Source organism: Erpetoichthys calabaricus, chromosome 15 (genome assembly GCF_900747795.2).
Source record: "Erpetoichthys calabaricus chromosome 15, fErpCal1.3, whole genome shotgun sequence".
NCBI lineage: Eukaryota > Metazoa > Chordata > Cladistia > Polypteriformes > Polypteridae > Erpetoichthys > Erpetoichthys calabaricus.
In genome coordinates, this window is record NC_041408.2 from 49,670,694 (window position 1) to 49,683,398 (window position 12,705).

The 12,705-nt window shown below is 40.0% G+C and overlaps 1 protein-coding gene across 1 annotated transcript in view; it reads right to left on the reverse strand.

The window, feature by feature from the left end:
* Positions 1-12,705, reverse strand: part of arfgef3 (ARFGEF family member 3) — a 223,076-nt gene that overhangs the window by 65,011 nt on the left and 145,360 nt on the right. Inside the window, exons 18-19 of the mRNA XM_051919360.1 lie at positions 5,395-5,545; positions 3,432-3,725 (exon numbers count right to left, since the gene is read on the reverse strand). Of these exons, the coding sequence (XP_051775320.1) occupies positions 3,432-3,725; positions 5,395-5,545 (445 nt within the window). The remainder of the gene's footprint in view (positions 1-3,431; positions 3,726-5,394; positions 5,546-12,705) is intronic.

Here is a 12,705-nt window from a genome sequence, read left to right on the forward strand (position 1 = left end):
GATGTCATAATTAAACATGTATAACGAAGATATTCTTAAAGTTCTGAACACTCCGTGGGCTAAGTTTATAACTAGTTTTAATTTCACAAAGACATTTATCGTGTGGTGATTGGTTATGTGGAGAAAGAAAAAGGAAGGATAGAAATTGGGGTTTTGGTACGTCAGATAGACATGCAAGCGTGCAATAAAGAAAGCCTGCTCAGAATAACATCCATTGAATTCTGTGTTCGTCTCTCCGACCACCAGATCATAAACCCAACATTTAAACAATATTTAAGTTAAACCTGTGCGATACCCATTCATACATCCAGTTTTTCGGAGCCTCATCACACCTGCCATAAAGTTCTCTACACTGAACATACACCTGGGGACCCCTTACTGCGAGGGAGCAGCACTACCGCCTCACTACCGTGCATGTTTAATACCTGCTTTAATGCATTTCATCATGAAAATGATATCAAGTATTTATCTTAGCATTCTAAATTTTCAGAAAGCAGGAATATCATACAGTGAATGGATTCTGTATGGTGATCGCTGTCTCCTCTTAGTGCGGAGGAAGTCAGTTTAAGAAGCGTAGTGATTAACAACTTTGTCGTGGAACAAAACACAAAGCATTTAATGTGCTACATTAACTTATGACGGGGTTTGAGAAAATCTAGTAAATTAAACAATGCTTTTAGGATGAAGTTTAGTTTACGACATTCTACTTTAATTATAAAGTAAACTATGAGAATAGAGTGGAAATGTCGACTTTAATCTTGACATAAACGGTGAGAATAAAGTGGAAATGTCAACTTTATTCTCGACGTACTGTATAGTTTTTTTTTCTTCCCTGTGTCCATATTTTTTTTTCTTCACCGTGGCCCTAATACGATTCCGTAGGGCTATACCACAAATACAATTATAAATGCAAGTTGCAGTTGTATTATTTATGTATATAGCTTAGCTTGAAGCAAGGTCCATATTAATGCAGTTTGCCTAAATGATAGTTCAGTTGGTAAAGATGTCATCACCAAGATTGCACTTGTTTTATTTTATTTTAATTTGGTGAATACAATGTAATGCACCTGGGCTTTTGAAGCCTTGAAGTAATAGTGCAACTATCAGTAATAATACAATTATTTATTTTATTGTTATTATTTATTAGTTTAAATATTATGCAGTTTAATGATGGTAAAGTTGTTTAAAACGTCACTTTAACGTGTCAGTGGACAGAGATTGTTAACATTAACAGAAAGTGTAGTTGTTTTACAAAAAATATTTACTATTTATTCCTTTTCTAAGGCATGTTCAGTGCAATACAACTTTTGACAAGCACTTCTGGATATAAGTCTAAATACCTCTTTGGATGGTTGAAAATATGTTGTCAAAATTATAATTTAAGTTTTTGCAAAATTTGTTAAATAAAAAGGTTCTATATTTTGACTGCATCTGTCATGCAATGTGATTTTCTTCTCTTCATTAGTGCCACCCCCTTGAAAAGTATCACTTTATGGGGCAATGCAAACCTGTATTAATACTTGTGTGCACATTAAAATGTTTTTTTTGTACAATGTACAATGCTCTTGACAGTGGAATAGGTTATTCTTAGCCAGTAATTGCAGTGGAAAATGTGTTTAACATCCACTCATGCATGGGAAAAAATACTGTCAAATACCATGAAACCGGGATAATTTAGAAAAATACAGTGATATAGAATTTTGGTCATACCGCCCACCCCTAATATATATATATATATATATATGGGCTGGGCAAGTTAACGCATTAATTAATTAATGCCGACAATTATTTTATTGCGCGTTAACGCAGTTTTTGTTATTATTATTATTATTTTGAAAGCCTCAGTCTCGCTAGCGATCGACAGAGATCAGTCATGTTCTTGTTACCATGCTTTTTTTACGCTTTTGCTAGAAGGACAGTTAGCTTTGTTGATTTGATCTCGATTCCCTGCGTGTGCATGAGTAGCGAAGAGCAAACAGCTTCTAAAATGGTATGTGGAGAGATACCAAAGTGAATGCTCAAAGCAAAAAAAAAATCCGTGGATGACTTTTTTCGTATTATCACTCTGGTTTGTCAGACTCCGATTTTGATGCAATAGATCTGGAGATGTAGATCGCAAACGAAAGTGAGGTACCAGCATCAGCTGATCGGTCGTCAGCTGATTGTGGTTCTGAACATGTTCGTGTAGCTGATACACCTATGGCAACGTTCGTCTGGGAGGACAGACACGATGACAGAAGGTACAAACCATTTTGCATGTCACTGCAACTGCCACCCCCATGCACTTGTCTCACAAAGACAGCCAGCCCATTGTGCATTCCTGCTGGCCATCGAGCCACCCCCCGCACAGCCGCTGTTGCCGCAAATTGCAAACAGGCGCCGACAGCAGGCACAACAGGCAGCAACAGACATTTTATGTTGATTTATGTGTGAAACCATTGCTTTGTGCGCTTTTCAGAAAACTGAGTTTTTTTGGAAAAAATATTAGTCCTCAAAGAGTTGCTATTGAACATAGACTGTTTATGCTGCTCCCTGATAAAAGAAAATGTTTCTACTAGTATCTGTTCAGATAAAAAAGAAAACTGATTGAGAAATGTTAACTTGCTGTTGCTCGTAAAGTGCCTGTTATAATGTTGTGATCGTGGCTCTGGACTCTGAGGGTGACTTGTTTTTCTATAACAAACTAGATAAAACGTTAATGCCCTGGCAGTGGCAAATAGCTTTGGCTTTATATTTGATTTGATTACACTAATGTTTAAGTCGAGATTTACAAGAAATACTGTTTTAATTGCTACTATGTAGTACAAGGGTGTTGTACCGTGTTAGCCATTATGAATGTAGTGAAAAGTCAAGCAAAATGACTCCTTTTACATCTTACCTGAAGAAGGGGCCTGAGTTGCCTCGAAAGCTTGCATATTGTAATCTTTTCAGTTAGCCAATAAAAGGCGTTATTTTGCTTGACTTTACACTAACTGCTACTATGTAAAGGGAATACTGCTGTACACTACTTTTGAGTTCATTATTGAATTTTGCACATAAAGTCTGCGATTAATCACGATAAAAATTTTAATCGCTGCCCAGCACTAATATATATTATATATACACATACACACACACACAAACACACACACACAGAGGAGGGCTGGGGAACTCCATCTCAGTGATCTGCTTGGACAGGTAGAACCTCACCATCTCCAGAATTCCGTGCCTGAGTCAGCATATTTGTTAACCATTTTCATTGTACAATGCAAAGTGTTATAGTTCAGTAAATTTCTTATGCAAGCTTTAATAATTTTACATTACTTGATATAGTCCCCAGGGCTAGAAGGACCACAAAACCTACAAATGTCTCAGTAAACACTCCAATGATTCAGTTAATCAAGCGAGAATCACCCCCCGGCCACGCACCATCACACTCAGTAATAACGCACCTGTCAACTTGGGTGGAAAGCGTGCACACAGCCTTGGCTGCACTGTTGCCGCTCAGCAGGCTTCCTCCTCGGAAGTCAAACATTTTGCCCTTGCTCGTTTCTCGGATGAGCTCTTGAATAGATAATGGCTGAATGACAGGGTGACTGAGGGTCAGGTCTTGCTCTGAGACATGTTCCTGGGAGGGCTCCAGAGCCAAGTCCACTGCCTGCTGAGCCTGAGTGATGGTGACAGGAGGTTGGGAGGTGCCATCACTGAAATGAGAGTGCTCCAAGGTGCTGACAAATTCGCAGACCCTGTGAGAGACAAGGAGGTATTTAGAAAGCAGCAATCATCACCTGGATGGTTTCCCAAAGTTAATAAATTAGTAAGACGCACTTTAAAAGCCTCTTAAAATTTAGACAGATTGCCATCAACATAGCTGTGTGAGAGCCATTAACGGCATCCTTGTTTCTTAAAATTCATTAAAAGTTATTAAATAACTGGACTTTAACATGTAAATATTAAGTAAAAATGTAAACTGATTTCATTGTCTTTTTACTCTAGACTGGAAGCTAGACCACTATGATTCAGATGCAGTATGTTTCAATTCTCGTTTCAAGAATGCATTTGCGTTCAATGCACATAAATGTTTAAAAATTAAATTTGGATTTCACTGTAATAGACTAAAAAATCATACACCATGAAAATAATGCTGCATCATGGGTATTTGATATCACACTCTGTGACAGAGATATAAGATTAAAAGCAAAAAAAAATGATTCAACCCAAAAAGAGCAGTCTAATTAATTTTCTCAGAAAATGACATTCAGAAAAGGTGACACAAAAGTAAGACTTTTTTGTAAAGCTACCATTAAGGGCCACTTTATTAGTCCACTGCAAGGATTAGAATGAACCAGTTAGATTAAGCAACTATGCATGAGAGCACAAGAACAGCCAAAGAAGCATGTCTTAGTATTTCAATCCCCGTTCACCTAACTTTTGTCAAATATCCATCCATCCATCCATCCATTATCCAACCTGCTATATCCTATCTACAGGGTCATGGGGGTCTGCTGGAGCCACTCCCAGCCAACACAGGGCGCAAGGCAGGAAACAAACCCCGGGCAGGGCGCCAGCCCACTGCAGACTTTTGTCAAATATTTAAAAAAAAAAAATCAAGTGGAGGTATGAAGGTCCTCATAATATTACTATCTAACACACCAAACCTGGTAGCTTATTCTAAAATAAAGAAAAAATAATAATAAAATATTTTTTTACATTTATATAGTGTTTTTCATGACACTTCAGTGACTGGGAAGCCACTTCCACTAATTTGTAGCATCCACCTAAATGATGTGATGGCCGCCATTTTTTGTGCCGGTACACTCATCACACATGAGCTATTATGTGGTGAAGTGGTGAGAGAGAGACAGCCAATTAGGAAAAGGGGATGATTAGGGGCCTAGAATGACCAGGCAGTGGTGGGCAATTTGGCTTGGAAAACAGGAAACACCCCACTCTTTATAAAGAATGGCTAGGGATCTTTTATGAGCCCAGAGAGTCAGGAGCTCGGTTTTATGTCTCATCTGAAGGACGGTGCCATATTTACAGCACAGTGTCCCCATCACTGCACTGGGATCCAAATTCAAGACTATAGGGTAAGCACCCACTGCTGGCTTCACCAACACCTCTTCCAGCAGCAACCCAATCTTTTCCTAGATGGTCTCCCATCCAAGTACTGACTGGGCTTGATCGTGCTTAGCTTCAGGTGGATGAGCTCTTTTGAAGTGCATGTGATGTTGCTGCTGACTTACGTGTTAACATTGTGTGAAACTTCTCCTTAATCATATCTGCCTCTTTGTTCTAATTGAAGGACTACTTGTAAAGTAACAGTAGGCATACACATTTAATTACACACTTAAGCTTTATGATCAACATTCAGTTGTAGGCTACAAAGAAAAATTAAAATAAAAATAAAGTTACCTGAAGACATGGGGCCAGCAGTCCAGGTTGTGACTCCCCATTTCCAGGCCCACATTAAGGATGGCATCCATGCAGAGGACGTGGGCTGTGTGCAGACGCACGCCTTGAGGCCTCCCGATTTGCTCCAGTTTCTGCTCCACTTTCTGCTTCACTGCAATCAACACACTTCACTCCATCACTTTCAGTTATAAGACATTAAAACAAAAGAGCAGGGGTGTTTGGTAAGGTATGAGCTATGAGCTCTCTGGGGCCACTGCCAGAAAGGAACTCTGATAAGTCTACAAATCCATAGTCATCCTAATTTGAGGAAATTAGTCAGCTTTGAATGTCAGCAGAAAAATCCAACTACTAATGAAACATTCGGTCTATAGCCCTCAAAGCAACAAGCTAGGGCTATGAGTTTAAATGTAAATAGCTGGATGTAAAGTGTCCCCCATCATGTTTGACACATTTTCCTTGATTTAAGTGCTCCACAGTTTAAAATTACAAATCAAACAAATCAGGCGTGATTAAAGTGCACATTGCAGACTTTCATTTAAGGGGATGTGCATACATTTCAGTCACACAACAATTTCAGGGCACCATAATGTTTGGGACGCAGCAATGGCATGTCTATTAAAGCCATATTATTTAGGACTTTGTCACATAGCCCTGGCATGTAGTGACTGGTTGAAGTCTCCGATTCATCGACAATTAAAAGATGCCGAGGATCTCCTCTGGTGATGCTCTGCCAATCGTCTGCCACAGTAAACACAGCTCCAATACGGAATCCCAAGGCAAAGTCAAAAACAGAGCACAGATTTAAAAATCCAGGAATCACAAAACACAGCATAATCCATGTAAACACTCCACTCCCTAGCACATTTGAAATGAACCGCCAGGAATTATGGGAGGCCCGTTGAATTTATAGGGAGGAGGGCAGTTCCTGGCAGTGATTGGCAGATGGCCCTGCCTCTTGGGTGACCATCCACAAAACACATGGAACATTACCAAAGCATTTTACAGTCACTGACAAAAGCAAAGAATATCGCACATAATAAACAAAAGAAACATTACAACAAATAAACGGCACAAAAATGGATAAAATCAGACAAGAAACACCACTTTCAACCCCAGCCAGTGGTTAAACGCTGGCTGAAACATGACACCTGCCATTACTAAACTTCTTGTTGTGTTGGTCAGGACTATCAGAAGAAGCATAGAACAGCATGATATAAGAAAAGCATAACATATTTTTGAAGTAACCTAATAGATTTTTTATTACTATTATTTATTCTATATATGTTTGAATTTCCCCATGGGATTAATAAAGCTTTATCTAATCTATCTAAAATTTTTCAGCAAGACCTAAAACATACATCTCATCATTTTGGTTATCCTCCTTAGCGTTGCATTTTTTTCTCAAAAAAGCATGTAAAAAGCGTTGCAGTTTTTGGCTTGAAAAATTACATTTTTATCAAGTCTCATCTTTCTACTCTAAATCATGCAAAACACTAAAAGTACAAAGTCAGAAGTGTAAAAAGTATAATAATGATACAAATAATAATATGAAATGAGTAATAATAATAATACAGCCGACACCATTCAGCATAACAGTTCATCTCAAAAACATTTCTTTTGATCACATCATCATCAAGAAATAACTTTAAGGAAATAAGTGGATCTTGGCTGTCAAAATTGAAACAAGGTGGTGCAGGTTTATTGGAAGCAGAGTCAACAGAAACCAAAACGTGACTGAGCATTACTTTCAGATTCATTAGAATCACTTTCTTTTTCACTGCCTGAAGACAGATTCACTTTTTCATCACTGCTGATGAGAGGCTCCTCAACATCACTGCTCATATCACTGTCAAGAGCGATCAACACCTGGGCTGCAGAAAAACAGTTCTTGCGAGACGCCATTATTACGAAGACATGTCTATACTATTGCCTGAATAACACTCAAGATTAACACTGTTAGGACTTTTACAGCCCAGGTAATTCTCGTGTGAGACACACCTACTGTATACCATTGCCCAAGTGACACTCGGCACCAATGCTTTTAACTCTGTTATTACAGACTGAGTAATGTTAACACTAGGAATGTTAGTCACTTAACTTTGACAAAACTCATGCTTGCCATCAGAACAATGCTGAGAAGTGGAATGCCTCTCAACCCAACTGTTGATGCCCTTTGCCCCACCTTTTGACGCTGATTGGTCACTTGATTCCATTCAGTTTTAACAAGTTTCACATTTGGTCCTGAAGTGAAATTCAGTACACTCAGAGCAGCCACTAAGTGACATCCAATGACACGCAATCTATGGACATGAATTAAAATGCAACACACTTTTGTATTTTTTTGTAAACTGACACGGAAAATTGCGTAAAAAGCAATCGATCATTTGGTTGATATGTTTTTAATTATGACATGATAAAACCATGCCAAAATGAAATGCACCACATGCACATGCACATGCACTGAATTGCAATTTTGGCACAAATTATATTTCCATAGACCTGTCATTATCGATGTATGGAAAACACAACACTTTACAAAGAATTTTGGGGGTGCTTTTCCAATTCCACTCCTGTCTTCTCTTTCTGAACCTGATTTCATGCTGAATCATTCCCACACCTAAATCTGTCCCCTTTGTTACAGCATGCTGGAGTGCACAGTCATCACTGGAAGCAAATTACTTTTGTAGTCAATGACAGTGACAATGGGAAATGACTGCCATACGTGTTCTTTTCCTTTCAATTCTTCAATGGTTTTAAAATTCTGCATTTTTAAAGCCATTTGCTATGTTAGCAATGTTCATTTTAGCTTCCTCAGCCTACACAAAGTTTCACGGCATTCAAGTTGCATCTTCCTGTGTGACAGGAGCGTTTCCTGTTGTCTGTGTCCTTTGTTCACACACATTGTGACTGCACCAGAACACTTACTGTGCGCCTTATTATTGTGAGAGATGGAGATGAAATGGAAGCCAAAAGACAAGATCAAAAGATGAATAAAGGCTTAAAACCAGGATGACAATCAGAACTGAATGACTAAGGACAAAGAACAAAATGAAAGCAAACATCAAAGCCCGAAACAAGTTGAAACCAAAACTCAATCCTACCAACCACAGCCTACTTGAATAAGAAACTACTAAGGAACTTGTAGCCACCAAGGGGTAAAGTAATTATCACTATATGTATATTATATATATATATATATATATATATATATATATATATATATATATATTATATATATATATATATATATATACACACACAGAGTACAATCCCTGTTAACTAGCCACCTTGGGACTGGACCCATGGCTGGTTGCTGTTTTGGCCAGGTAATCCGACGCATACCTATTTTCCTGTAGAAAAATATTTCTAAGGTATGTACTGTACCTCTTCGACGTTCCTGAAGAAACCATATCTAAAAGGCTTCATCCACGATTTCGCACATGGGTTTTTTTCTCATACAAACAACTGGACAGTAGCTAAGTTTCCATCCAGTTTTTTGCGACGTTTTGTTATCGACAAACAGAATATACGTAAAAAAAATGTGCGAAATTTGCTGTCTCCAGCCTGTTTCCATCAAACTGGCTTTTTATCGATAAAATGGTGTGCGTGATGACGTCATCCCCCCCAAAACGAACTGTTGCATAACTTTTGTTGTATCGCGAAAAAAATCTGCCCTTGAGCCGTTTCCATACATAATTTTGTGTATGTCGCAAATTATCTACCTTTTGTTTTCCACGTTACACCCCCTCCACTAAACAAAGAAATGGAGAGATTATTCAGACAGTTTTTTGAAATTTGCCAGCTTACTGTTATTTCAGTTTCACAAATAATTGGAATTGTACATAATATCCGAAGACGACAGCAGAATGAAGCAGTTGCTTGTCTGAATAGCCCTAGAGCTCGAAGAAAGTACCCCAGTGCGACGAAACCCACGGGTATGGGAGAGATGACAGAATAAGACCTTCTGGGAGGAGGTGGTGGAGAGACACTTAACAGAAAATCTCTGGCTGCAACATTTTATAATGACACGGCCGACGTTTGACATGTTGTGTGGATTCATCAGTCCTGATGTTGCGCCCATCACAGGTTGCCACCGACCACCGGTTCCAACCCAAAAGCGGATTGCCATCGCCCTTTACAAGCTGGCAACCTGTGCCGAGTATAGAGTAGTTGGAGAAACTTTCGTGGTTAGTAAAACTACCGTCCATCGATGTGTATATGCTGTGTGCACCGCTATTAAAGAAAAATTAATGCGGCGTTATATCAGACTTCCGACTGTAGCGGAGGCCAATGAAATTGCATACCGCAATTCCTTGGTGCATCTTGTGCCACAGATTTACGGTGCGCTGGATGGCACGCATGTGCCTATTCTTCCCCCGACGGAAGGCTACCGCGATTACATTAATCGCAAAGGGTGGCCATCTATTGTTCTCCAGGCCCTTGTTGATGACAGGTGCATGATACGAGACATTTGCGTTGGCACTCCTGGAAGTGCCCATGATGCAGCTGTGTTTGCAGCATCGGATCTGTACAGGTGAGCCTACCTTTCAACATCCCTTCACAGTGCGATAACAACTGAATTAACCTGCTTCCCTTGAGGTTTTTAATTAAAACTGAAATTTGAATTAATACAAAATAACGACGTTTAATCAAAAAAAAAAACTCCCTTCATCAGACCATGCGAGCCGCTCCGCCATTCTCGTTTTGATTGCACGTGATGAAAATGTGACACATTTATTTGCGTTAAAGCCCTTTTTTCCGACAAAAACTGTTTCCAATGTAGTTTTTGCGACATCTGAAGTATCGACATGGAATTTATGCGCTAAAGTTAAACGGAAAAATATTATGTCGACATGTACAACATTTCATCGATAATTAGCATTTCCATCAGCTATATCGGTAAAAAATTTGAAGCGCTAAATATTTTTTCGCAAAAACTCCTTGGATGGAAACCTGGCTAGTGTGGTGTAGCGGGTACATAGCTCAAGTCAAAAAGGCCACTTTTTAAATAAATAATTGCCGCATTTGCGGCTTAGCGAGTATGTGTAGCCGATCGGTTCCCAGGGAAATTGTGATGTGGGCGATACTAGCTTAAGTGCACAGGTAAGGAGTTGTCTGCATCCGTAATTGTTCCTGGGAACTGCTAATTGCCACATCTGATCCACATCCTCGTGATAAATAGAAGCGCGAGGCAACTAGGGAGAAAACAGGAAAGAATGGGAGGTTAATGGAGAAGGAAGCAGATAGAGGAAAGCCGGTGCAGGAGAGCGAGCAAGCGAGACAGAGCAGATTCGATGGAGCAAAGGCAGGCAGCTGGGAGGTGAACCCCTGCAGATGAGTGCTAGGCCAACACTCAGTGGGGCTGAAGAAAGCGGTCGCTCCAGCTAAGCGATCACGGAGCTGGAGTGACCGGTATTGAAGACGACTGGCCGTCAAAAGGCAGCGGCAATCGTGGAGGCTTTGGGCTGGTTTAGCCCCAGTGTGAGCACACTGGCCGCTGGGGAAAGAACCCAAGTCTCAGTCTGGATGGAGCCCGACGTAGCTAGGGATTGGACGGCTACCGGACCAGTGTGGAAGGCAGCTGCACCTGCAGGTAGGGTGACTCCCCTGTTATGAAGCCTGATGGGAGAAGCAGGGGAGCTGCCAGGAAGAAGGCACCGCGGAAAATTCATAAAGGAATATGTAAACGGAAATCACTCTGAAAGTAGGAGCCCTCTCACCTTCCAGGAAAGAAGGAAGTGCATACATATAATATAAAGAAGAACTCAGGATTAAATTTTTTTTTTAATTTTATTTTATTTTAACAGGCCGGTTAATCCATCGTTCGGTTAATGCGAGGCCAGTTAAGAGGGATTGTACTGTGTATATATATATATATATATATATATATATATTTATCTACTTTCTATATATAAAATCCTAAGCCTAAAAGTGCAACAATTTTACAGTTAGATCCATAAATATTTGGATAGAGACAACTGTTTTCTAATTTTGGTACTGTACATTACCACAATGAATTTTAAATGAAACAACTCAGATGCAGTTGAAGTGCAGACTTTCAGCTTTAATTCAGTGGGGTGAACAAAATGATTGCATAAAAATGTGAGGCAACTAAAGCATTTTTTTAACACAATCCCTTCATTTCAGGGGCTTTAAAGTAATTGGACAATTGTCTCAAAGGCTATTTCATGGGCAGGTGTGGGCAAATCCGTCGTTATGTCATTATCGATAGAGCAGATAAAAGGCCTAGAGTTGATTTGAGGTGTGGTGCTTGCATGTGGAAGATTTTGCTATGAACAGACAACATGCGGTCAAAGGAGCTCTCCATGCAGGTGAAAGAAGCCATCCTTAAGCTGCGAAAACAGAAAAAACCCATCCGAGAAATTCCTACAATATTACGAGTGGCAAAATCTACAGTTTGGTACATCCTGAGAAAGAAAGCAAGCACTGGTGAACTCAGCAACGCAAAAAGACCTGGATGTCCACGGAAGACAACAGTGGTGGATGATCGCAGAATCATTTCCATGGTGAAGAGAAACCCCTTCACAACAGCCAACCAAGTGAACAACACTCTCCAGGGGGTAGGCATATCGATATCCAAGTCTACCATAAAGAGACGACTGCATGAAAGTAAATACAGAGGGTGCACTGCAAGGTGTAAGCCACTCATAAGCCTCAAGAATAGAAAGGCTAGATTGGACTTTGCTAAAGAACATCTAAAAAGCCAGCACAGTTCTGGAAAAACATTCTTTGGACAAATGAAACCAAGATCAACCTCTGCCAGAATGATGGCAAGAAAAAAGTATGGAGAAGGCGTGGAACAGCTCATTATCCAAAGCACACCACATCATCTGTAAAACACGGTGGACGCAGTTTGATGGCTTGGGTGTGCATAGCTGCCAGTGGCACTGGGACACTAGTGTTTATTGATGATGTGACACAGGACAGAAGCAGCCGAATGAATTCTGAGGTGTTCAGAGACATACTGTCTGTGCAAATCCAGCTAAATGCAGTCAAACTGATTGGGCGGCATTTCATGATACTGATGGACAATGACCCAAAACATACAGCCAAAGCAACCCAGGAGTTTATTAAAGCAAAGAAGTGGAAAATTCTTGAATGGCCAAGTCAGTCACCTGATCTTAACCCAATTGAGCATGCATTTCACTTGTTGAAGACTAAACTTCAGACAGAAAGGCCCCCAAACAAACAGCAACTGAAAGCCACTGCAGTAAAGGCCTGGCAGAGCATTAAAAAGGAGGAAACCCAGCATCTGGTGATGTCCAGGGGCCTCATGTATAACGCCGTGCG